We start from the raw sequence: 26,765 nt of genomic DNA on the forward strand, positions 1-26,765 counted from the left end.
TTTTTTTTGGTTTTTCGAGACAGGGTTTCTCTGTAGCTTTGGAGCCTGTCCTGGAACTCCCTTGGTAGACCAGGCTGGCCTCGAACTCACAGTCAAAACTCTTTTAGCTGGGTAAATTATACTGCATCTCAATGGTATTGTAGTATTTATTATTTCATGAATCTGACAGGAAATAGGAAATATAGTAAATTCACTGTAAAAGACTATGGCATTCTACCTATAAATTTATAATCAAGAACATCGTCACAGACTCTATTAATTCATTCTTAGGATATGAATACTGCATATCGCTATAATTCATAAGTTAATATAAGAAAAAAAGAGTAAGAATCAACAAAGGGGGCTCATGGGGATATCTGAAAAAAGTGAAATTCTATAGGAAATACAAAGAAGATGTAGGTTACTAAATGCAAGGCTACCTACCCAGGGCTTGATAGAAATGATGAGTGCAGGAGAAAGCTGTTGGCATGGTGGTCCACAGGAAAGACATGGCCTGTTGCTTGCTTATTACCTTACCAAGGCATTGACCTTAGTTGGTATAAATACTGCTTTCATATTTAGCTACTTACACAATGTTAATTAAGCTATATGGCTTATAAAAAGATGAAGCTGTACAAATCCCTTTCCTTTACATAGAAGAACAGGGACACTGATCAATTTCTAGATGTGAAAGAATGATAGAGTATTCATTATAAGGTTTTATAAACAAGAGAACGCTTAAAGGAGTTTCTGATTTGAATGCCTTAGCTCTGTGCATATGCCTTATGTATAACTAAAAAAAGCTACACGTGCATGCATGACATATTTATGTTCTAAGAGAATACAGTGAATATTTTTTCAGGGTGGTGACTGCATACAAAAAACTCCTGAAGAACCAACATTCAGGAAGCAGACACATTTTGGTGAGAAAACATAAACACAGACAGGCTATTAGATTTACCATTAAGTCTTCTCAGTTCACAGAATTCATAAAACTAATTCATGTTCTTACTTATAGAAAGAATATGACAATTGTAAAATTGCTCCCTCTCTGAACCTGGAGAAGACACTGAAAATCTCTTACTGGTTGCTGTGCCTCAATTTTCTTTTATAGAAAATAGGTTAATAAAGGTATCCAAAGAACCAAACCTAATGGTATATACCTTTAGTTTCACCCCTGGGAAGGCAGAGGCAGGAGAATTTTTGCGAATGCAATACCAGCCTGATCTACATACTGAGTTCTAGGACATCCAGGGCCACATAGTGAGACCCTGTATTGAAGAAAAGCAAACAAACAGGAAAAAAGGTATTCAAAACAAAGGATTGTTGTTACAAGTACATAGGTACTATATGTACCTGACATGTTAATTACCACGTGAGTAGTGATGGAGAGAAGGCTCAGTGGAAAGAGAGCATACTCCTCTTCCCAGAGTACCCCAGTTCAATTCCTGGTACCCAAGTCATATTGCTCACAGAGGCCTCTAACTCCAGTTCTGACACCTGTAACCTTTGGAGACAATGAAAACCACATGAACATATCCACACATATATATGTGATTAATAAGTATTAATAAAATATTTAAAAGGGGGTTAAAGAGATGGCTCCCTGCTTTGGGTGAGCCCCATACATAAAGGCTAATAATAACCATCTGTAACACCAACCCCAGGGGATCTGACACCTTCTACTGGCCTCAGTGGCCAGCAGGTAGACAAATTCATATTCAGGCAAAAAACACCTGTACAACAAAAATAAAAATTAATAATTAAAAGTGTTACCTAAGTACTTGGAAGGAGTGGCAGCCGCAACACCAACAGGACTTTTACCTTTGCTCCTCATGACACTTTCCCTGCAAACCCACCTACATATGATCCTACAATCTGTCTGCACTAGATGGTTTTATGATAACTTGATACAAACTAAAATCATCTGAGAGGAAGGAACCTCGATTAAGAAAAGGTCTCCCTACCCAGCCAAGCTATCATTCACTATCAATGGAGAAAACAAGGCATTCCAGGATAAGAACAAATGTAAACAATACATAGCCACAAATCCAGCCCTACAGAAAGTAATAGAAGGAAAATCGCAACCCAAGGAATCCAACATTGCCAAGAAAATGCCTCCACTGCAACAAGTTCTAAGGACCTGAGAGCAGGAGAACGGATTCTGTTCCTTCCTGCAGGCTGGACTGGGTGAGCTAGCCAAAGCAGTGCTGGAGAGCTCATCCAGGAAGTGTCAAGGAGGGTGAGCTGACCAATGCAGCTACCACTCAGGTACTACAGAATAATCTTTTTGTACACTGTGAAGATGTGTCTTTGCCAAGGAGTCTTTTGACTGGATTAATAAAAGACCTGACCGGTCAACAGGTAGGCAACAAGAGGTTAGGCACGAGGGTCCAACTGAGAGAAAGCTGGGAAGGAGGGCGGGTCATGAGAGCTGCCATCCAAACAGAGTAAGAAGCTGTGCTGAAAAAGGTAGAACCATGTGGTAGAATATAGATAAGAAATATGGGTTAATTTAAGATGTAACAGCTAATTAGCTATCCACTGAATATTTATAATTAATAATAAGCCTCTGTGTGGTTATTAGGGACAGAGCTCACTGATGGGACAGAGAAATTCCACCTACACCCAGGATCAGAACCGGGGCTATGAGTTAGCCCACCCCAACACTCACCTCATCTATGAACTATTGGAACATGTGAAGGAGACAAACCTACAGATCCACAACTTTAGGATCCTTACAACCCAGGAAAACAACAGGATATCCAAGAGGAGGCCCAAAGAGATTCCATTATTGATAGTATGGTAGAAGCCAGAGACCTCAAACCAGACTAATGACTCATGGGAATGACTACTTGCAAGTAAAGATTAATGGACTAAACGGTAAACTGTTTGACTTAACAGGTCACACTATAGCTTCCATGATGGGAATCTTCTTCTTTTTTTTATTTTTTTGGCTTTTCTTTTAAATTTTGCTTTGCTTTTTGGGGGAAGGTTTTAAGGGTTGAGGGCAGATGCATGGAGATGGAAAATAAGTGGGATGGAAATGCATGATGTGAAATCCACAAAGAATCAATAAAAGACAAAAGAAAAAAACGTGACAAAAGAAAAAGAAGGAAATGTCTTCATAAGATCAGGAGGTATGCAAATCTGCAGGGCATTTCACAATTAGTGATTCACAGGGGAGGGGCCACCACTGAAAACTGAATGACATTCCTTTGTCATCCTTAAGTCTGTGCTTGTGTTCCATCCCTGGATTGGTGGTCATGGGTTCCATAAGAAAAAGGCTGAGCAGCCAGTAGGCAGCACTACTCCATGGCTCTACATCAGCTTCTGCCTTCGGTTTCCTACCCTGTTTGAGCTCCTGCCCTGACTGCCTTTGATGATTAACAATGCTATGGAAGCATAAGTTAACTAAACCCTTTCCTCCCCAGGTTGCTTAGTCATGGTGTTTTGTCCTAGCAATTAAGACATTAGCCTTATGAAGATAAATCTACTATCTAAAAATATCCTGCCAAGAAACAGTGCCAATCGTATCAGAATTGGCACACAAGTCTGAAGGCTCAGACTTAAAGACTACAAAGAAATGTCATTCAGTCTTCACTGGTGTCTCAATTAACTGCTTTTAGTTAGCTCTTAACCTCACAGAAAAGAAAATTCACTATGAATATAAAGGAAGTCTCTAGAAGAAATGAGGGTAGAACAACACAACCATTTAACCTTATTCAAAAAGTAAATTAAAATGTCAGCGACATAAAATAAAGCAATACTGGTGGAGCAAAAAGCTAATCAAGGGCCGAAAAGATCTAATATCAAACTTCTAACTGAATACTAAGTGTACCAGATAAGACCAGCAAGGAGCCTGCCTTCACAGACTTTGATAATTGCTCCAAGGAAGTGACTCACCAAACAAAACAACAAAACAAATTAATAGGAATAATGTGTGTGTGTATATATATATATATGCATATATAAGAAGCATTTATATATATGCATATATACATATATACACATATTTTCTTGGTTCTGTTGTTATTTTTCAATTTTTCACAAATGTAAACACAGGATTAAAGGTAATTTAATAGTCTGCTGCCTTGATACCTGGCATCAGAAGGAAAGATAAAGAGAGCAGAAAGAACATTGTATTAGCATCCTTTCCCTAAACAATACACAGTACAAATATGCCTGGACATATACACACGTGTATATGCTTAAATCTTTCAGGAGTCCTTCAGATTCAAACTGATGAGAAGGTATTTAACTAGTTTTAAACTTTGGTACTATTTTGCATAACTTGACATAAATCTGAAAAGATAACAAATGATGAATTAAGCTCTTTATTCAGTAATCTTGAGTAATTCACTCAATTTCCTCAGCATGACTAAGTGTGAATTGCCTTGGAGTTTTATTGCAAGAGAACAATGATAGCTTACCTAAGAAGGTCTTTAATCAAAGAAGCAAGCATACATAAATTACAGAACCCATGAGCGATTCCTCCACAAATGCATTTCCATTTCCTTTTTAACTAAAATACTGTTTTTTTAAATGCTGTATTTCAGTGGCGATCAACCAACAACTGACAAGTTTATTATAGAAAAAAATCAAGTGAAAGTTTGGGAGGAAATTAATTTGCTAAAGAACCCACTGTATGTGGTAATTGTCCTTTTACCAGCAAATTTACTATGTAATGTATAAAAGAGCATTCTCTTTCACCGTTCTGCTATGTGGTCATATAATCTCCCTTCATATTTTAATTATACTGCAAGGGGACATAGAAGCTAGAAGGGGTGTGTAAATACCTCACTATTCTAAGCACTATGACATAGTGACAAATTTGTCTCAAGATGGAGACTCTGCGTTGAGCAGTTAAACTCATCATATTTTACACGATGTAATAGACAACCAGAGGGTACAGATGGCACACGTATCAAACCTATGGACAGCTACACTAAGACCAGTACTGTTTCTTTTAAGTACAAAAATCTTTGAATGAAGAAAACAGTAACTTTTTAAGTTAACCGGACAGTGGATACACAGGAAAAAGCAAGCAAGCAAACAAACAAAAAAGAGCTGGCAGTGAGAAGGCTCGGCATGAAAGATGTCTGCTGCCAAAGCCTGATGACCTAAGTCTGTTTCTTTTTTTTTTGGTTTTTCCAGACAGGGTTTCTCTGTGGCTTTGGAGCCTGTCCTGGAACTAGCTCTGTAGACCAGGCTGGTCTTAAACTCACAGAGATCCGCCTGCCTCTGCCTCCCGAGTGCTGGGATTAAAGGCGCGCGCCACCATCGCCCGGCTTTTTTTCGAGGAAGAAGGAAACCAACTCAGTACACTGTCCTCTGTCTTCCACACATGTGCTCTGGTGTACGCACCCTTCTCCATACTCTCACAACACTGATCCATTCTACAACACAGACGGACCTCAGAATCCTTATCTCCTACAAAAGCAAGAGCTAAAGGTCACGTAGATTATCACTGAGTCTATGTCCAGAACCTGCAGAAGGACAATGTGTGTCTCTGGATTTATAGGTGAGCACAGGAATGAGGCTCTAAATAAAAAGAATGGTTTGATATGATATTATGCTTGTATTCCTTCACCTATTAAAAATAAATCACTCGTCCTGATCAAATCACCATATATAATCTTCCAAACACTGTTTTATTTAACAAATGATTTTAAAACAAGGCAGTTATTAACAAAACATTAGTTCATCTCATACCATTTACTACAATAAAAGCAATGTGTGCACGTGTGTGTGTGTGTGTGTGTATGTGTGTGTGTGTATGTTTAATGAATCTAATGGAAACAGTAAGCCTACATTTTTAAAAACTTGAATGGTTAAAATTTTAAAACCAAACAAGAACAACAACAAAAAGCTGCTGATCAGAGCTATTAACTATATCATGTGGGGCACCATCAACAGGAAAAACTAAAATGTACACAATAGCTAAGCAAAACATCATTGAAGAGATAATCCACTAATATATAAGACACCACTAGAAATAATGAAACTTAAAAAAAAAATAAGGAGAAAATGTCCTATCTTTTCAAAGTAGTAAAGAGAAGGTGGCAAAGGAGAATTCTGTTGAGGTAGCAGGCCAATTACAGATGGACAGCAAGGCAACTGTTAACCTAATAATGGTTCTTGAGAAATCATTTTGTTCTCGAAAGTAATAGGAAAGTATCCATTAGTAACACACAAAACTGGCAAATTGTCATTTAAAGAAAGACTGTCAACTATAATGCCTCAATCATTTATCACAGCTGGTGACATATGCAACCCATACAATCTGAACAGCTCAGTTTACCATGTTCACACACACAAACTATATACACATACACACACACACACACACACACACACACACACACACACACACACACACATATTCATTCCACAAAAGTATGTTAGGTCTTTATAATGATCCTCATAGAAAAACTACAACATTAAGCTAGATGATGTTGACACACGCCTTTAATCCCAGCAAGCACTCAGGAGGCAGAGGCAGGTGGATCTCTGTGAGTTCGAAGCCAGCCTGGTCTATAGAGCAAGTTCCAAGATAGACTCCATTATCTACATTAAAGAAGCAGAACCATAGAGTTATTGAGGGAATCACTGCTGTAACAGTCTCCCAAATCCTTCCTATCTCAAACAGGTCATATGACACCCCTGAGTCAGGTTAATGTTAAAAGACATCTTAGGAATCCAAATGGAGAAAGGGAGATGGCTCAGTCAGCAAAGTGCTTGGTGAGTCAGCATCAAGACTCACTTTTATTTCCAGGGCCCATGGTAAAAGGCAAACAGTAAAGCAAAAACAAACAAACCAAACCATGTGTGTTGACATCTATAATCCCTGTGCTGAGGAGACAGAAGACAAAGATCCCAGGGGCTCAGGGTCAGGCACCCAAGTTCCAAGCCATTAAGAGACCCTGTCTCAAATTAAAGCAAAACAAAATAGATGGGGTAGACAGTTCCTGAGGAACACCACCGGAAGTTGTTCACTGGTTTCTATGTATATGCACTCACACACACATGAAAGGGAACACACTTGAACAACATGTATACATACACAATAAAGATATTATATTACTATTATGAATTAGTAGTTTTAATATTGTATGTCCTTTTACTAATAGAACTGATCAACCTCTGATGGAATAAAAGTTATAACTCTACCATGACTTAATATAAAGCTTGATAAACAATGCATCTGCTACCAGATAAAGGCCATAATGGGAAATGATAGTACACTAGGGGCCATATATAATTTTTTCCTGTTTGTTTGTTTATTTATTTATTTATTTATTTATTTATTGAGACAGGGTTTTTCTGTGTAGCTCTGGCTGTCTTGGAACTAGCTCTTATAGACCATGCTGGCCACAAACGCACAGAGTTCTGCCTGCTTCTGCATCAATGGTGCTGGGATTAAATATGTATGCCACCACCACCTGGTTTATAATTTTCAGTATTCAGGATGCAAGGAAAAGTATTATTTTTTCATCATTTAGTAAAGAAGCCAAATCACACCTTCCATCTCTATAACTAATTTAACATTTTTAAAATAAATTTAAGAAAAATTCTAGTTTGTCACATATAATATTGTACAAATTCAAAATCTGAGCTACATGAAGGTAATTCCCCTATCTGGTCATATATACATCTAGACCACTGGTTCTCAACCTTCCTAATGCTGAGACCCTTTAATACAGTTCCTCAGGTTGTGGTGAATGCCAACCATAAAATTAGTTCCTTGCAACTTCATAACTAATTTTGCTACTGTATGAATCATAAAGCAAATATCTGATTTGCAGGATATCTGATATTCTAACACTGTGAGAAGGTTTTCTGACCCCTAAGGGGTGGCAACCCATGGGTTGAGAACCACTGATCCAGATGTTACTGACATTGTGTCTCTGTACTGTGCCACCATACTGCTTTAAATAAGACAGCTGTGGACTGTATGTACATCCACACTTATTCCAGTACTTTTCTGTGGTAACAGTCACTGAGTTGACCCTTTGGTGTACTTAAATATCAGTGTGATTTGCGTGACATCCATTGCTGCACTTAATTCTGTTGAAGGATGAGCTCTCTCAACAGAAACAAAGATGCCGCTGTAACTGAAACTACAGGATGGACAGTCTTAAAGCTTCACTCCCTGTCGTGCTGAAGACATCATGTTATGTCTGAAAGATGGATCTTAAAGTTTCAGTGACTGTTCAGATAAAACTGATGGCATTCGTTTTTATTTGGTGTCTCAGAAGAAACACAGAAACATATCATCCCTATAATAACAGATGGTTCATTACTAGCCATGAACTTTTTACTAAGGTTCTGGATTCAACTACACATATCTGATAGAAATATGAAGCATAAGCATACATACTAAATAACTATATTTCCCCATGGCATTCCTTTTTATTCATGATTTAATATGATCAGAAAGAAGCATGATTATACTACCTAGAAACTAAATATATACTGTCATCAGTGTTTTTAAACAACATTTTAATTTTACATTGACATTTTTAATTGCTTCTAAAAATTATGCATGCTCTGATCGCCTTATTTAAAAATGTTCCATGATAAAAATTAACACGTCAAATGTAAAGGCTTACGATTGCATCTTCTACCAAGTTAGATGGATAAGCCTGGCAGTCAGACTCTGGGACTACGAGTGATAGAGAGCAAGAGGGTCACGGTGTTCATTACACACAGTATTCGGACAAAGGATGGAAAGAGGCCATTACCACCGATGTGAAGGCTCCTAAGGGTATGACATGGAGGATGGATGTGGGCTCAGGGGTGGACAAGTAGAAATGAAAATGTTTAGGAAATTTTACATCAAACTTTATCTGTTTCAGCTTACTGTTTCATTGACCTCTAAAACAAACTGTACATTAGTAAAATATGAAAATCAATTTCTCCTCGATTCAGCACACTCATGAGCTCACTCTCAGCTAATTGCTCTATGATACAATTTTTGTAATTGTAAAAATTATAAAACTTGCAAAAATGCAAACATTTATATTTTTGAATATATCTTGAATCATCAGTTCAATGAGGACATCTCTTTGCTCCCAACGTGATCACAGCTTCTAGGATGCAGTATGTAAACAATATTTTATATTTTAATCAATAATATACACTGCTTAATGTTTTCAACATGTCTGAAATATGGCTTCCCACCAAAAACGAAAAGGATACTTAACACAGTGACCTTAATAAACTATAGCATTTTAGAACAGGTAAAATACACTAATAAGTGTTCAGTTTACTTGAACTGGATTAAACAGGTAAAATGTGTTTTTTATTGTCTTATGAAAAAAACTAAATTAATGGTTTCTGATACACCCCTTTTTATAAATCTGTTTAAAGAGTTACATTGTCATACAATTTATAGATCATACTTTCTTGAGATGAAAACTGATGTAGTTTTAAATCCCAATCTTTTAATCATCTAATATTTTTTTGGGTGATAGGAATAAAATCCCATAACATAAGGTCTACCAATTAAACAAAATTTTAGAATACAGCACAATGGATCCCTATATCCTTTTTATTTTTTTAACACTGTATAACTGAAAATGTACAGTCCCTTGTAATACAGTCCTAATTAGTTTTATTAAATACTAAATAAAAACCCAAAGTCAAGTTTTAGGGGGTTAAAGTTGAAAGATGAGAGAAGCAGAGCGGCCAGCCACTAGTTCTTACCTCTATGAAATCCTCAGACTGAATGGGGTATCCTGTCTCTGCAAGTCAGAGTCTTCAGACTGAATGCCATTTCTACAAAACCTCAGACTGAATCCTGAACTCCTGTCTCCTCCCACCTTCTATTCCTCTCTTCGCTTAGCCATATCACTTTCCACCTCCACCTCCTTAGTGCTGGGATTAAAGGTGTGAGCAACCAACACTTGACTCTGTTTCTCTTTTAAAAAAGTGATTCAATTTCATGTAGCCCAGGGTGGCCTTGAACTCACAGAGGTTCATATGTCTGTCTTCCTGAGTGTTGGGATTAAAGGTATGTACCACTATTACCTGGTCTCTATGGCTAACTACTGTGGCTAGCTCTGCACTCTGATCTTCAGGCAAGCTTTATTTGTTAAAACACAAACAAAATACCACCACAGTCACTAAACAGCAAATATCGATTTCCTACTTCCTTTATCTCCTGGCAACAGCCACTCTGCCTTCCACTCTGTGCAAGACTGTTTATATCCAGCACAGGAAGTGGAACATGGCATTCAGCCTCTTACTGACGCACTTCAGTTGACACCGCTGTGGATTTCCTTACTGCAAGGAAATGTGGTTTTCTTTATCTGCTCATCCCCTGATGAGCATTTTGGCTGATTCTACAACTTGTCTATTGTGAGTGACACTGCAGTGAGCAGTGAGAATATGAGTATTCCTGTATGATCCTGATTTCAATTTACCTAGATAAACATCTACAAGTGATTGCTGGCTCATAAGGCATTTCCACCTTTGAGAAAGTTTATCCTCATGAGGGCTGCACAGCAGCACAGCAGGGTATGACAGTCCACTTTCTTCGTAGCCACACCAACATTTGTTTGCTGTTTTAGTAATGGTGTCTTTAAGGGGTGTAAGGTGGCAGCCGTGGATGGTTGATTTCATTCCCTAATGCCTATCACCATGTTTTTTCAGGTTCTGACTGCTCTCTCTTCTTTGAAGAACTGTCTATCCAAGTCCTTGACCTAACCCTTAAGCTTGTTTTTGTTTTATTTCTTCCGGTTGAGATGTAAGAGTTCCTAAACATTTGAGACGAATCCTTAAGAGACAAATGGGTAGTCTCTCCCATTCTATAGGCTGTCTTTTACCGCACTGGCCAGTTCATTCAGCTGCTTGGAAGTCTACAGCTTGGTGCTTTGCCACAGGACTCTTTTTTTGTGATGGATTCCTTCGGTATCATATAAAAGACATCATGTTTATTATCATGTCAGGTATTTAAATACCTGACTTTGTTTCCCCTTGGAATATGGAATCCAGTTTTCCCGGTACTACTAGTTGAAGAGACCATCCTTTCAATACTGTATGTTCTTGACACAACACCCACGAGTTTTTATTTCCAGTATTTCAATTTTATTCCACTAAAATATAGATGTTTTCCTGCTAGGACTATACTGTTTTAATGACTGTAGGCTTGTAATATGTTTAGGAAATTAGAGCATCATAAAATTTCACATTTTCTTCCTGCAGACTGTTCCTCACTATCTGGGGCCCTCTATATGTTTTAACATTGATTTTTCTTTTCCTATTAAAAAAAAGGCTATAAACTTTTGAAGACTATTAAGCCTTCCTATCCAGGACACAGGACATCATTGCATCTGTCTGTGTCAACTCTGATTCCAACAATATTCTGTACTGTTCACACTATAGATGCTATTATAAACTGAGTTCTCTTTTTGTTACCCTTTGAAATTGCTCATCACTGGTATGCTTCTATACTATTACGTTTGATCTTGTGCCTTTTCTGAACTTATTTATTACTTCTCAAAGCAATTGTTTTGTGTAGTAGTTAATTATTCATAGGATAATGTTCTTTAAAAATACAGATTTATTTCTTCTTTCCCAATTGGCCATTTATTTTACTTCCTTCTCACAACTGCTTTGGATATGACTCACAACACTATGTTGAACACAGTATCAAAAAAAGGCCACACTTGTAATTTTCTCATTTCTGAGGGCAAGCTTTGTCTTTTTCACTGAAAGGTATTATGTTAGCTAAGAGCTGCATACTTATTGTTTTTAAAGTTGTGATAATTTCTTCTACATAATCTGCATTGAGCTTTCATAATGATAAGCTTTTATTATCATCATTATTATTTATTATTTTATATTGTAGGTATATTTCTCACAGATCTTTTCTTTGTGGTTAACATGTAATATACTTTAAAATACAGCAATCTATTTTAAGCTTACAAATATTTAACTTCAAGCTGAGTGGTGGGTACACACACTTTTAATCCCAGCACTCAGGAGGCAGAGACAAGCAGATCTCGTGAGTTTGAGGTTCAAAGCCAGCCTGGTCTACAGAGCAAGCTCCAGAACAGGCTCCAAAGCTACAGAGAAATCTTGTCTCTAAAAAAACAAAAACAAAACAAAAACTCACTTCAATTATTTAAACATTCTCTGCTTTCCCTTCTCTTCCTGGCACGCCTTTATCGGATCGGGCCTGGCATATTCTCCGCTGTGCGTCCATTAACCTGTGTGGTGGCTAGCTTTGCTCTGCTGAGAGCCTTTCATGTCCATACCAGGCTGGAGGGTGACCGATGTGCTGACATAGCGCTGTGACCATGCTCACCCTCATCAACCCATTCTATACTTTCTTATCTTTTAGCTTCTTTAAAACTGTACTCACATTGTTTCAAATAAGACCCTGGAATCTAAAGACCACATTCACTTCGCAAATTAAATGGCCAAAGAATATTATTCATCAGTATTGTTTGACAATTAAAAACCAGGATTGCACTTGTCCTGAGTTGTGTTGCTGAGATCAATAATTCAGCTCTTGGTCACAATACACCACGTATCCAGATACCTACCAGTTCCTCTACTGAGATATGGAGGCTTAAAGAATTTCACAACACCATAGACATTGACAATTGCACCTTCTTTAAGTAGATTCAGGGGTGTGTATGTATAGGGAGTTACTGGAACCTAAAGAAAGAAAAGACAGCAATTATATCACTAAGTATCTACCTTTTAGAATATTATGGTGATATCTGTAAGTTAGCAAGTATATATCATTTCATTTGAAAAGGTTGATCCTAAAGAGGAGTTTAAAACACAAAAAGAAAAGTTAAAAAATAAAAAGAAACTACTTCCAAGTTACTACAGAAATCAACTACATTTCTTGAAATAGTTTGTTCATAAGTAGAAAAATTAACACATAAGCCTATAAAAGTATAGGCAGTTTAAATTTTAATTATACTTCTTCAGCAAGAAAAGTTTAAAATCAATTAAAATATCAAAAGTTGGTGTATAAACTGAAGCAATACAGGAAACACTTTTCAATATGTACACCATCAGTGTTAAAGCTCTCAGAGAAATCTCATGAGGACAAGGACGAGGTGTAGGAAGGTATCAGGCCACGAGAGTTGTGTGCTGTCAATACGGATTCTGGACCTTGTGAAATCACAGCAATGTTTCTGTCTTGGCTACTCTCAAGCGCATTCGCAAGGGTTCTTGCGAATGGTATTAAATCATTCCAGCTACCATTCAATTATTTCTTCCCTATATGGCAAAGAGATAAAACTCAAAAATGAAATTTATACTACAATTTGGCCGAAAAAATTCGAAAAAATGTGATTTTGGCTCTAGTTTTTAAATTATCACTTCAAAACTTATCATAGAAAATCATCTCCCCCTACACCCATTTAATTTATAGGTTTCACTCATTACTTAAACTTAAAAAATAAGTTCTGATTCAGAAATCAATTGAATGAGGCAATTCACAACAATAAGAAGAGAAAAGAAACTATCATGTAAGGCTGTATCTCATGCTAACAGAATCACTTAATTAACATGTAAATTTTCAGTATCCCATTTATTCCTGCCCCCATGGAGAAATAAACTTAGCATGCCTATCTGAAAATGGCTCTATAAATCTCAAACAGAGATGAATTCTTGCTTCTTTCTAAGGAAGCTGATTCTTAGGCACAAAGAAGGGCTTTGCAATTTAATCAGTCTTTAATATACATTCTAGAAGAGTGCAGCTTATTAATTATGATAGAATAATGCTCAGCAAAAGGAATAAAGAGAAGATTTGGGCTGTCAAATGAAGCCATCAAAATAACTCGACCCAGTATCCTGCCTTGACAAGGATGCCGCTGACACTGAGAAGAAAGAAAAGGCCAGCACAGCTTAGGAAGACCAAACAATACCTGCATAACTGCTCACTCGTTCAAAACAGAAAATGAGAAACAAACAAAACAAAAAACCTTCTTAATTATTCATTGGCCTTCCCATGAAAATTAGTTACTATAAATTTATATAGCTGCTATTCTTTTCGATATAAATAAGTTAACTGGTTTTTCTTCACAGTCATTCTCTTCGAGTCAGGTTAATGTACCCTTGAATGGGAATTATCTGTGAACATCATAAACAAATTAACATAATACTTCCAAATAAGCCAAACCTGAGTAGCAATTTGTTTCCCTTGCTGACAGTAAAGAATGATGGCCTAAAACAAGACTACAAGGGGTAGGGGGTATCCAAATCACTTTGAACTTGAGACAAAGTTAGGAGTCTAACTTTGTTAGGAGTTAGTTAATAAGGTTAGGTAAAGGGAAGATAAATAAATGAGTATCAGTGATAAGTGGTAACATGTAACATGAACAAAATCCACAAAGTCACAGTGCTTACAGGCACTTGGATAGTATGTTTTATCAGGGATCTGAAAATAGTCTGACAAGCTGATGCAAAAGTGTCAAATATCTGGGGCTGGAGAGATGGCTCAGAGGTTAAGAGCATTGTCTGCTCTTCCAAAGGTCCTGAGTTCAATTCCCAGCAACCACATGGTGGCTCACAACCGTCTGTAATGGGGTCTGATGCCCTCTTCTGGCCACACACACAGACAGAATATTGTATACATAATAGATAAATAACTAGATATATATATATATATATATATATATATATATATATATATATATATATATAAAAAAGTGCCAAACATCTGTGCCAATAGGAATGCAGTATTTAAAGCATCTTTTTATGACAGGGCCTACTGTGGTACTTTATTGCTTGATGAATAATCCTAAAAGGACTAGAATAATCCTGCGCAGTAGGACCTTGTGTGATTAGGGGACCGCTCTAGCCAGTATTAATTGCAAATAGAAGATTTAAATATAACCAGTGTGGCTATGAATTGAATTTTCCTTTTATGATTTGAGACAGAGTCTTCTTTTGAGATTCAGGATGTGACCCTCCTACTTCATTGAGTTCTACCATGCTGGGATTACAGCACATGCCAAGAGTTAGCTATACATTTTTTATTTTGATAGCCTCTCATGTCCAGCTGCTGTAGCATTAGACAACATAAATGTAGAAAATGACTTACCCTAAGATACTAAAACATACTAAAAAGCTACAGGACTTAATACACTACAGATAATTTGATAACAGCTTCCAAAACCCTTCCGCATACAGGTCACCTATCTATGCTTCACAAAGACATAAAGGCCTCTATTATGTCTTGATAGCTTAAGACAAAGCTTATCACACAGTGGGGCAGAGACTGAGACTACTCAGGACTGAGCATGTACCTCAGACGATGTTGACTGTCACTGACAAGAGTTTGGGTTTAATTCCCAGAATCAACCAAAACCTCCAAAGAAACAAACAGCAACATAACAATCTCTCCTCAAACAAAAAAAAGCCCAACTATAAAACATGGGGTAAATGAAATATAATCTACAGCTGAGGATAAAAATCAAGACAATTATGCCTGAAGGATGCAAATGTATCTAGCAGGGCTGGGGAGATGGTTCAGTAGATGAAGCGGAAGACACACCACACATATATGAGGACTGGGACACACACATAAACACTAGTTGGATTTGGCGGGCCACCTTTAATCACAACAATCTGGAGGCAGAGACAGAGGACACAGGAACAAGCTGGTGAGCTAGACTAGAGCTAGGAAACTCTGGTTTTCAGTGAGATATCCTGCTTCAGAACACATGGTAAACAGAGATAGAAGACATCCGACCATCAGCTGCTGGCATCTACGTGTACTTCCCGGGTGCACACACAGTGAGTACAGACCACTGCTCTTGCAGAGGACTAAGATTTGGTTTCTAGCACCTATACAAGGTAGCTCACAAACATCTGGAACTCCAGGTCCAGGAAATCCAATGCCTTCTGGCATCTGTGGACACCTGCATGCAAGTAAGTGGTGTACATAACTCCATACAAAGAAACAAATAAATAATAACATAGGAAGAATATACACATTATATTAAACTTTATCAATGTATTGCCTTCTTTCCAGTTTCATTTAGCTGTAAGTATCCAACACATAAAAAGGGGGAACCTTCCTTTACATACCAAAAATTCTACAAATAAAAAATTGTTAAAAAAAAGTGTAGATATAAAAATCTCTTTTATTTATAGAGTTTGTTAAATCACAACTCAGCAAACAAGAACCTGCTTTAATACAAGCTGACAAAAGCATAAAAGAAATAAATTTGCTTGTGATTTAAACTAACAAAAATTGCGTGTCATCATAAAGTAAGAGATGGTTTGCTTCCATTTCCTTAAACGTACACAGCTTATATAGAGATATTAGTAGATAATATAGGCAAAAATAACCAAATATTGTTAGACAAATACAAAACTATAATGTACCATCATCATATAAAAATGTTTTTAATTGGATTGGCACTAATTGTAAAATGTGACTATAAAGTAGGCTAATTTAAAATCAAATTATAAAGTAGGAGAAAATATGAAGTAGATGCATAAATGTGTATGTATCATCGTATATTAACTATCATCTTACCAAAGACATTGCTTCTGTGGAAAATCCTCTTAGACATTTATTAAAAACCTGAAAACAAAACAGAGACCCGTTTGTACATATGTGACTCCCAATGGACCCCAGATTTTCAAATGCAGTTAACTATACATTTATTGATACTCCAGTTCTCTATATGGTATAAAGTTTGGTTCCCATGACCCATGTCGGGCACTTACTACCACCTGTACCTTCAGTTCCAGGGGACTCAAAACACTGCTGTAGTCTCCACAGGCCCTACACTCAGGTGCACGTACCCCTACCCACATAAATTCCCTTAATCAAAAATCTTCTTAAAAAATATTACAGATATAAGATCAAATGAAAATTCCCTTAATCAAAAATCTTCTTAAAAAATATTACAGATAGCTGGGCAGTGGTGGCGCACGCCTTTAATCCCAGCACTCGGGAGACAGAGGCAGGCGGATCTCTGTGAGTTCGAGACCAGCCTGGTCTACAGAGCTAGTTCCAGGACAGGCTCCAAAGCCACAGAGACACCCTGTCTCGAAAAAAAAAAAAAAAAAAAATTACAGATATCAAAAGAAAATTCGGTTTTTTAAAAAAGGAATTGACCCTCTCAAATCTCCTGAGGGCAACGTCGTTAGTCAATATTATACTCACCACAGAGGAAGAGGCTAACAATCCAACACTGCACTAACTGTGTGTTTTCTATCCCTCAGAATAAGTGGCTTGTGCTATGGACAGTTTTAGTGGGGTACTAGTGACGCTGAAGGAGAAAAGGGCAAGCCTCAAGCTCTGGGCTTTATGTGTGGCATTTTTATCATGCATGAGCACTGTTACCATTTTTATTTCCTCCTAATCCATCTATTGTCATTTGGTTGCGGAATTCAATTCAATAAGAATGTTTCAGCCTCCACAACAAACTAAAACAATTCAGACTAAGCATTTCACCCCAGACTTTCAGAAATATTATCCTAAACCACACAACATGACTAGACAATGCCAGGTAACCGCAGTGCTTTACAGCTAAATCCATACACGTTCCTTCTTACCGAAGCTTTTACTTCTCTCTAGCATATATGGGGACTTAAGGAGGAAAATAAATACTCCCAAATAAGTAATTTTCACACAAAGTAAAAAATAGTTCGCTTTTGCCAGACCTTGGAGCAATATATGATAATTTAAATGAAAACAAGATTTTAGTCTAATTTAAATGAAAGTAAGATTTTAGCCAAATATTTTCAATTGTCTTAACTAACAGATGTGTCAGTTCTAAATTCTAATGTACACACACACACACACATACATACTGCACCTGTTTTTATACACTTAAATACAAAACCCCAGTAACTTATATTTACTATGTCATTGAAAACATTTTTAAATATAAATATATATAAAGAAATACAAAAATAACAAAATTTATAGGGAACATATAATATCAAAGTACAGCTGATTTTCACTCAAATATTTACTTAACCTAGAAAAAGACTGGAAAAATATATACTCGGCATTTTAGAAAATTCAGAACATTCAGAAACCAGATGTTACCATAGGCATTTCTGCTGACTCACAAACTGAAAAGCACGTTCTTTACCAACCACAACACATACGCCAAGATAATCATACATCCCCCGCTGGTGCCACCATGCAGCGTTAGTTTCTAGCATGTAGGGTAGTCCTTCAGTTACTACAAACCTCCACAGGGTGTCCTAGTGGAGACACCACTATGGTAAAAGAAAATGAACTGAAAAAGAATTTATTAGATAACTACAGGAATGGTCTCACTTGAAATGTGATCATACACAGACACTATTGTTAAATTATTTACATTGTAATAATGAAATTGTGTCTGTGCATACACCTGAAAAATTAGAAAGCCATATATTAATGGAGACATTATGTTTGATATTTTTCTTAAAATAAACAGGAGAAAGAGATGGAGAGAGTGCAGCTTGTTGCTCTTACAGGACCCCAGTTCAGTTCCCAGTACCCACATTAGCTCACAACCACCTGAAATTCAAGTTCTTAAAGGATCCAATGTTCTCTACTGGCCTCTTCACCTTATGGTACCATTAGCCATGTGGAGCTAATGAAGCCACAGATACAACTGAATCTTTTAAAAATTGAGGTAAATATTTACATTGCCTAATGGTCTTGTGGCATAAACATATACATATGTACATATAATATTTGGAGACCATTCTGCATCCTGAAAGACAGCTTACATTACATAGTTCATAAATTTGCCTCAAAATAATACATAGCACTCAAATGAGTTGAATACTCAAAAGATGAAATAATGTAGCCAGTAACTGTGATTGTTGACCTTGATTATCAGGTTGACTGGATCTGGGGCCCATTCAATAACATGCCTCTGGAGAAGTCTTTGAGGGCATTTCCAAGAAGTGGGGAGAAGCTTCCACCAGAGTGGTTAGTACGTCCCAGCTAAGACTCACATAATGAAATCCAAGAGACCTAGGGAAAAAACCTTGAAGAGGCAGGAAGGGTTTGAATTGTAGTTCGGTAGAAAAGCATGTGCATGACCTGAATAAAGTTCCAAGTTTGAACTAAAACAGAAAAGTGGGCTGGAGATATGGCTCCATCATTAAAAGGTTAAGAGCACCGGTTTCTCTGCCACAGGACCTGGGTTGGATTCCTAGCACTCACATGGTGGCTCACAACTACCAGGACACCTGACACCCTCTTCTAGTCTCTGAGAGTACCAGGCACACATGTGGTGCACAGGCATACATGCAGGCAAAATATCCATATACATAAATTAAAAAAAAATCAAAAGTTTAGAACAGAAAAGTCAAAAATTCCAGAAAAGACAGGCAAGAAAACTAGCAGGAAGGATATCAATTAAACTTATCAAAGCAGAGGAAAACACTACACAAAAAGGAGGTGTGAAGACACTGCAGAACCTTTGGGCTGGAAGCTGGAGTAGAAGTTAAGGGTATACTGAGCAGAGTTTAGAGATTAGCACAGAAGAAAGTACTGTGATAAAATAAGAAATACAGCAAGTTGATGACATAAAAAGCTGACACTTGCAATATATCAAATAGACCTCGAGCCAGAAATGACCAAGAACAAATTATGATGACAAAAGCTAGAAATGAGGTATCACTACCAATCTTATCACACTCAAATACAACAAAGACCAACTTTACACCAGATATTTACTTACATGAAAAGAACAGCTTCCTTTAGAAACAAAAACTGCCAAAAGGTCCCTCAAAGCAAAACAGGTAAAAATGCGAGGAGCCAGACCTCAAGTTGAAGTGACAACATTTACTGTCAACATTTCTCCTATAAAAATGTTGCCAGGCACAACTGGCTTTACTGGGGCACACTTCAAATGTTCACAAACATTTATGACAGCCATAATCATTCTCCAAGCTATTCAGACCACGAAGAAGATGGGCCACTGACAATCTTTCTCAGGAGAACTGCATTCTTATACAGGTGTTGTAGCAAAGTTTCACACTAATAGTCTTGGTAATGTAGCAGCAAACACCTGTAGCAACTGTGAGAGAACCAAAACCAAAAACAGTTGTTTTAACAGGAAAAAAAAAAAATCAATCAAGGTGAAGTACATATTAACAGAGTAAAATAAGGGAACTGGTGATCGGCACTCAAGGTTAACCAAAACGCAACTTCCCATTAAGAAGAAACTATCAGCTGTATGGCACACACCTTTATCGGTGCATTTGGGAGGCAGTGAGTTCAAAGCCAGCCTGTTCTATAGAGTGAATTCCAGGACAGGCTCCAAAGCTACACAGAAGAACTCTGCCTCCAAAAAAGAAAAAAAAAAAAACAAACAAACAAAAAAGGAACTATCAGTGAATCAAGATGTGAAGCCATTTGCTCAGTCTGACAGAGGACAATTTTAAAAGCAGATATATTTCCTGATAAAGTAATTTGAAAGGATGGATGACTTACTACTAACACTCTGGGAAATTTACTTAATTTTCTAATTTTCCACAGAACTGCTTTCATAAAAACAGAGTCATCTGTCCCAAACAACAGTTACAGTGGTTCTTTTTCTGGTCTGTACATCTTTTTTTCTCTCTGTCTTTAATACACAACACAGGCTCCCAGGATAAGAAGCAGAATAATATCCCAGTTATATTCCTCATCTCAGAGAAGGTTAAAGTTTCACTTCATTAACTATGACATTGGCTGGGACTTTGGAAGACAGTCATTATCACAACAAAAACGGTTCCTCGTGGTCCTGGTCATCTGTCATAAACTATGTTACACTACACAACTTTAAATAACATACATTTAAAATATCAAAAATATAGTATACTGATGATGGTATGTATGGAAGTCACCCAAATACCTTTCTGGATTAGATACTAACTACAAGTGTACTTTTCTTTGTAAAGTAGTATGCTGAAGGCAAGCTTAAAAAAGAGTAAAGGGGTCTCATGCAAAGGTAAAGAAATGAGAGGTAACGAACTATAGAAATGATCCCTGAAAGTGATAGCCTTTGCTGGAGAGGTTGTGGAGAAAGGGGTACACTCATCCATTGCTGGTGAAAATGCAAACTTGGGCAACCACTTTGGAAAGCAGTGTGGCAGTTTCTCAGGAAATTCAGGATCAACCTACCCCTGGACCCAGCAATACCACTCTTGGGAATATACCCAAGAGAGGCCCTATCATACAACAAAAGTATATGCTCAACTATGTTCATAGCAGCATTATTTGTAATAGCCAAAACCTGGAAACAACCTAGATGCCCTTCAATGGAAGAATGGATGAAGAAAGTATGGAATATATACATATTAGAGTATTACTCAGCAGTAAAAAACAATGGCTTCTTGAATTTTGCATGCAAATGGATGGAAATAGAAAACACTATCCTGAGTGAGGTAAGCCAGACCCAAAAAGAGAAACATGGGATGTACTCACTCATAATTGGTTTCTAGCCATAAATAAAGGACATTGAGGCTATAATTCATGAATCTAGAGAAGCTAAATAAGAAGGTGAACTCAAAGAAAAACATCTGGCATCCTCCTGGATATTAACCTTCATCAGGCTATGAAAGGAGACAGAGACAGAGTCCCACATTGGAGCACCGGACTGAAATCCCAAGGTCCAAATCAGGAACAGAAGGAGATAGAGCACAGCAAGGAACTCAGGACCGTGAGGGGTGCACCCACACACTGAGACAATGGGGATGTTCTATCGGGAACGCACCAAGGCCAGCTGGACTGGGTCTGAAAAAGCATGGGATAAAACCCGACTCGCTGAACACAGCGGATAATGAGGAATACTGAGAACTCAAGAAAAATGGCACTGGGTTTTGATCCTACTGCACATACTGGCTTTGGGGGAGCCTAGGCAGTTTGGATGCTCAACTTACTAAACCTGGATGGAGGTGGGCGGTCCTTGGACTTCCCACAGGGCAGGGAACCCTGATTGCTCTTCAGGCTGATGAGGGAGGGGGAGTTAATTGGGGGAGGGGGAGGAAAATGGGAGGTGGTGGCGGGGAGGAGGGAGAAATCTTTAATAAATAAATAAATAAAAAATAAAAAAAAATTTAAAAAAAAGCAAAAGAAATGAGAGGTAGGAGGAGGCCACTATAACAATCCTTGTCAAAGGGAAAGATTTCCTCATATAGATACTGTCTGACCTCATTACTGTAAATGTATTACCAATTAAAAATCACTCGTGTGTTCACATGAAACATAAGTATATAAAGGGATGTATTTCTAGAGTGTAAGCAAGTGGTAAGAAGAAACGAAGCATGCTTACACTACGTACCTTAAAGTCTTATCTTCAGAACAGCTGCTTTACTTCCACAAGACATTAAAAAATGACTGAGCTTTCCCTGAAAGGAAAATAAAAGAAGTTAGCAAAGAAGACAGTTTTTAACAATATGTAAGCAAAAGTTAGAATAGATTTTAACGCATTAGAATTTATGGAGTTACAACACCACTAGCAAAACACACACAGAAACTTGGAGATTCTGAAAACGGTTCCTTCATAAGACTACCTGATCCTAGAGAAGCTAAATAAAAAGGTGAACCCAAAGAAAAACATATAGTCATCCTCCTGGATATTAACCTTCATCAGGTGATGAAAGGAGACAGAGACAGAGTCCCACATTGGAGCACTGGACTGAAACCCCAAGGTCCAAATAAGGAGCAGAAAGAGAGAGCACAGCAAGGAACTCAGGACCGGGAGGGGTGCACCCACACACTGAGACAATGGGGATGATCTATCGGGAGCTCACCAAGGCCAGCTGGACTGGGTCTGAAAAAGCATGGGATAAAACCAGACTTGCTGAACATAGTGGACAATGAGGACTGCTGAGAAGTCAAGAACAATGGCACTGGGTTTTGATCCTACTGCATGTACTGGCTTTGTGGGAGCCTAGGCTGTTTGGATGCTCACCTTACTAGACCTGGAAGGAGGTGGGTGGTCCTTGGACTTCGCACAGGGCAGGGAACCCTGACTGCTCTTTGGGCTGATGAGGGAGGGGGAGTTGATTGGGGGAGGGGGAGGAAAATAGGAGGCGGTGGTGGGGAGGAGACAGAAATCTTTAATAAATAAATAAATAATAACAAAACAAAACAAAAAAACTACCTGAGAGTTACTATCTTAAAATCATAAAGAAAGATCTCCACTAGCGTGTACACACACACACACACACACACACACACACACACACACACACCCTATGCAACCCTAGACTATGTAACCTTTACTACTAATATCTACCGCCAAGGATAGGGCTCAAAATATCTTCAGCAAGCAGACTTATTTGCCTTTCAAACTGGGCACTGGCCCAGTTCTCACTAGATACTCACAGAGGTATGGTATGCTTTCCAGGTTGTAAAGCTACTCTATTCATAAATAAGTCTAATTAATCTTTAGAGAATCTTTCTGATGCCCATTTAGACCATTCTTTGAGGAAGTCCATACACTGTGGTCACATAAATATTATCATTTACCTGAGAAAATTAGAGGGCCTAAAATCAATACCATTCATAATTAAATTTGTTAAACAATTCTTTTAGTTCAGATACAAAGAATGATAAGTAAATCAATTCTTCTAAGTTTTGTTTTATTCTGTAATACTATCGCTTCTTAACAACAACAACAAAAACAAAGTTTGTGTTTAAAAAAAGTGACAATTTAACAAAGAAAAAACTTCCAAATGTGAAATGATAAATTCATAAAGTAGGGTAGTCTGGTCAAATCAAAACACCAAGACACAAGTGCAATTTAGTTTTTGTTACAGTTCACTAATAACAATTCTGTCAACTTAAAAAATGTTATTTATTCAAAATACAATCAAGATGTTTCATCGCCAGTTTTCAAAATTTCTTTTGGCTCTTATTTTTAATGACATATATATCATGGATTCTTAGTAAATATCCACACTGATACCTACTTTTATTTATTGAATAATGTTTAAAAGAAGGTCCCCTAATACCTCTCACATCAATATTTCAGACTCCTAATACCTCTCACATCAATATTTCAGACTTAAATATAACTAGCAAAGCTCCAACTTTACTGATGAGTCAGAAACCACACCAATCTTATCCATAAAAGAGTCATTGTAGAACTACAGGCATAAACTAAGGGTATATGATAATGTACAATGATTTAGAGCTAAAATGCCAGAAAGAGTAACATCAAATAAATGGACTCCTGCAAATGTCAAACTTCTTTTTGACCTATGAGAGGAAGCACAGGGCAATAAACTATCAGAGAGATGAGGAAGGAGATTCATCAGTGACAGGAGAGGCAAGCACTTGTTTATGCAAAGCAAAGTCAGACACTGTCTAAAACCTGTGAGAAAATTCATTACACATTTTTAACGGACTGTAAAGGCTAGGGAGGGACTTTACAAATGGACAGTGACTTCAGAGTTGCTAACCAAAGGGATTCAGTCATTGGCATACTCTTCTTCACAAACTTGAAAGAGGACAGCAGCAGCAGTTACTAGAGGAAAAGCAGGAACCTAGTGTGACTCTTTTCCCTTACCTCCGTTCAGAAAAAGAGTCTAACAATTTGAGGATTTGAGTAGCAAGTTTGTGAATTTGGGAAAGACTCATCATGGCCAGAAAACAAAAACAAAAACAAATCCCAAACGCCTTCCACTCCTATTTGGAAAGACAAACAGGAGTAGGGTCCAAATCTACAGTTCGAGGAAGGTCAAGATGGATCCACACCAGAGACCTCTCTAATATTCAGACTTGAACTCAGGGCTTAAATATGTGTCTCCTCTTCTCTTCCCTAGCATGGATGGGTATTTAAAACAGTTAAGGTTCCTGAACTCATTGCCCATATATTCTAATTTTCTGGAATGTATCTCATCAAGTCTGAAACAAAACTAGATTTCCATGTCATCTCTACCATTTGCTTTCCTGATCTCAGGAATATTACCTAACCTTTCTGCAATGTGGTTTCTTCATCTATACAGAAAAGGCGTAAAAGTAACAATGTCACAAATCTTTGTAATGATTGAATTAACACACACAGCACCTAATATGCCACACAACAGAAAAATACTAAGTTTTTACCATTTATTAGATCACTAATTTTTTCCTATCCTTTCTAGCAATTATTCAAAGCATTATCAACTCTTCCCTACGTTCCTGTCGTTGCCTAATTAGATTTTCTCTCTCTAAGCTTTCTCCATACCACATATTCTTTGTGCAGGAAGCAGAGTGGTCATGTCTTTCTCCTGCTAATATCAACTATGAAACTAACACATCTTTACTGTTAGCATCCAAATTTCTGGGCATCGACACGACTGCTCTTATTCAAAAGGAAAGTTAAATAAAATAAACCGTCACCTTGAAAATCCCAGTTCAGCTTTCTCAATCTAATATATCAAACCAAAAATTACCTCATGTGTACATATCATAATGCTATACTTATTGTTAATCAGAACTAGAGATTACTTTTAGTATGGTGACTAGATCTATTTATCTTCGTACCTTAGAAACATACTCTAGTGTTTCACAAAACAATAAATGCAGGAAAATTATGAAATAGTTGGTCGCCATTGTAATTGTAAAAATAAAAAAGTCAGTCTCTCACAAAGATGCTTAATATAAAATGAGCATTCCTCTTAGGAGGAAAATGTATTCTGAGTTAATAACGTTCTTAGCTAGATACACATTGCTATGATTACAATCTGGCGATTGAGCTCTGAAACCTACTTTGTGTAGTCTATCAGTGGCTAGACTTCCTCCTGGTATCCTTTGACTTCCTTTATTAATTCAAGTGGGATAACAGTCCTTTTTCACAATGATGTCCAATGAAAACTCAACTAGGGAAGCTAACCACTTGCTGCTGAGGACACCACACACACACACACACACAACACGGTTTTACCGAAAGTATGGCTGATAATTTGCTTTGAGTTTCTCTTATTTTTCTTTAATATGTTAGTTTGCAGTGTTTGGTTATATACTTTATAACTTTATCGCAGTTCCCAACAGACAGCATGCTTCTAAGGAGCTGAAATGCAATTACTTTCCACCGCTTTTGTATTTGAAGTACTTCTAAAAGCCAGTTTTAAGATTCGTTAGGTCCACTACTTCATCACCATACTTTACAATTTCCAGACATGGGGTTGGGGGAGAGCGGGGGAGTTAAGCGTGGATTTTGCTTTTTACTTCCTTTGGCGATTAAAATATTGTGTAAGCACGCTGCACCAAAAGCTCCTTAACTTCAAGGGGTATTGGTTGTCTCCTTCTTCGAACTCGTAAACATCCTGGGTGAAATGAGAACTGATGTCAAACTGTGCAGTGTACCTTGCCTCTTCCTTCTCGGAGTTCTTGCCTGCGCCACTCACTGAGATCGCTAACCTCTGAGACAAATGCCTGAGGGCTGGTACCCGGGATGTATCCACTCCCGCCCGATAGCGTTCGCCTCACACTTTAACCGTACGTAACGGAGTTTCTGCAAAACTGCACCAAATGTTGAACGAAACAGCCCTCGTTCTATTTATCCAGGGCCGGACCCGCTCCTACCCACCACGAACTCCAAACCTTCTCGAGCTCACCAGCAAAACACCCGGGAAACTAGAAGGCTCGTGGACCGACGCGCACGTGACGTCAGGCGCGCGCCCGCTGCCGGTCGCACGCATGCGTACTCCGCTAGGACGGCCCTGCAGCTTGCCAGGGTCTTGCAAGCAGCGAGAAGGCGTGCGCGGTGGTAAAGCTGCGCACCGTCGGTCACAGCCACCCAGGCTTCTCGCCGCTCCCCTTTGCACGCCTCTCTCCTATTTCCGGGTCCCTCAAAGGAGACAAC

At 37.9% G+C, this 26,765-nt stretch overlaps 1 protein-coding gene across 1 annotated transcript in view; it reads right to left on the reverse strand.

Moving 5' to 3' along the window:
• Pot1 (protection of telomeres 1) overlaps positions 1 to 26,558 on the reverse strand; it is a 64,701-nt gene extending 38,143 nt beyond the window's left edge. Inside the window, exons 1-4 of the mRNA XM_026788534.1 lie at positions 26,267 to 26,558; positions 22,251 to 22,317; positions 16,499 to 16,546; positions 12,537 to 12,651 (exon numbers count right to left, since the gene is read on the reverse strand). Coding sequence (XP_026644335.1) covers positions 12,537 to 12,651; positions 16,499 to 16,507 — 124 coding nt within the window. The 5' untranslated portion in view covers positions 16,508 to 16,546; positions 22,251 to 22,317; positions 26,267 to 26,558. The remainder of the gene's footprint in view (positions 1 to 12,536; positions 12,652 to 16,498; positions 16,547 to 22,250; positions 22,318 to 26,266) is intronic.
• Positions 26,559 to 26,765: the final 207 nt, after the last annotated feature.

This window comes from Microtus ochrogaster, unplaced genomic scaffold (genome assembly GCF_000317375.1).
Source record: "Microtus ochrogaster isolate Prairie Vole_2 unplaced genomic scaffold, MicOch1.0 UNK4, whole genome shotgun sequence".
NCBI classification, from domain to species: Eukaryota; Metazoa; Chordata; class Mammalia; order Rodentia; family Cricetidae; genus Microtus; species Microtus ochrogaster.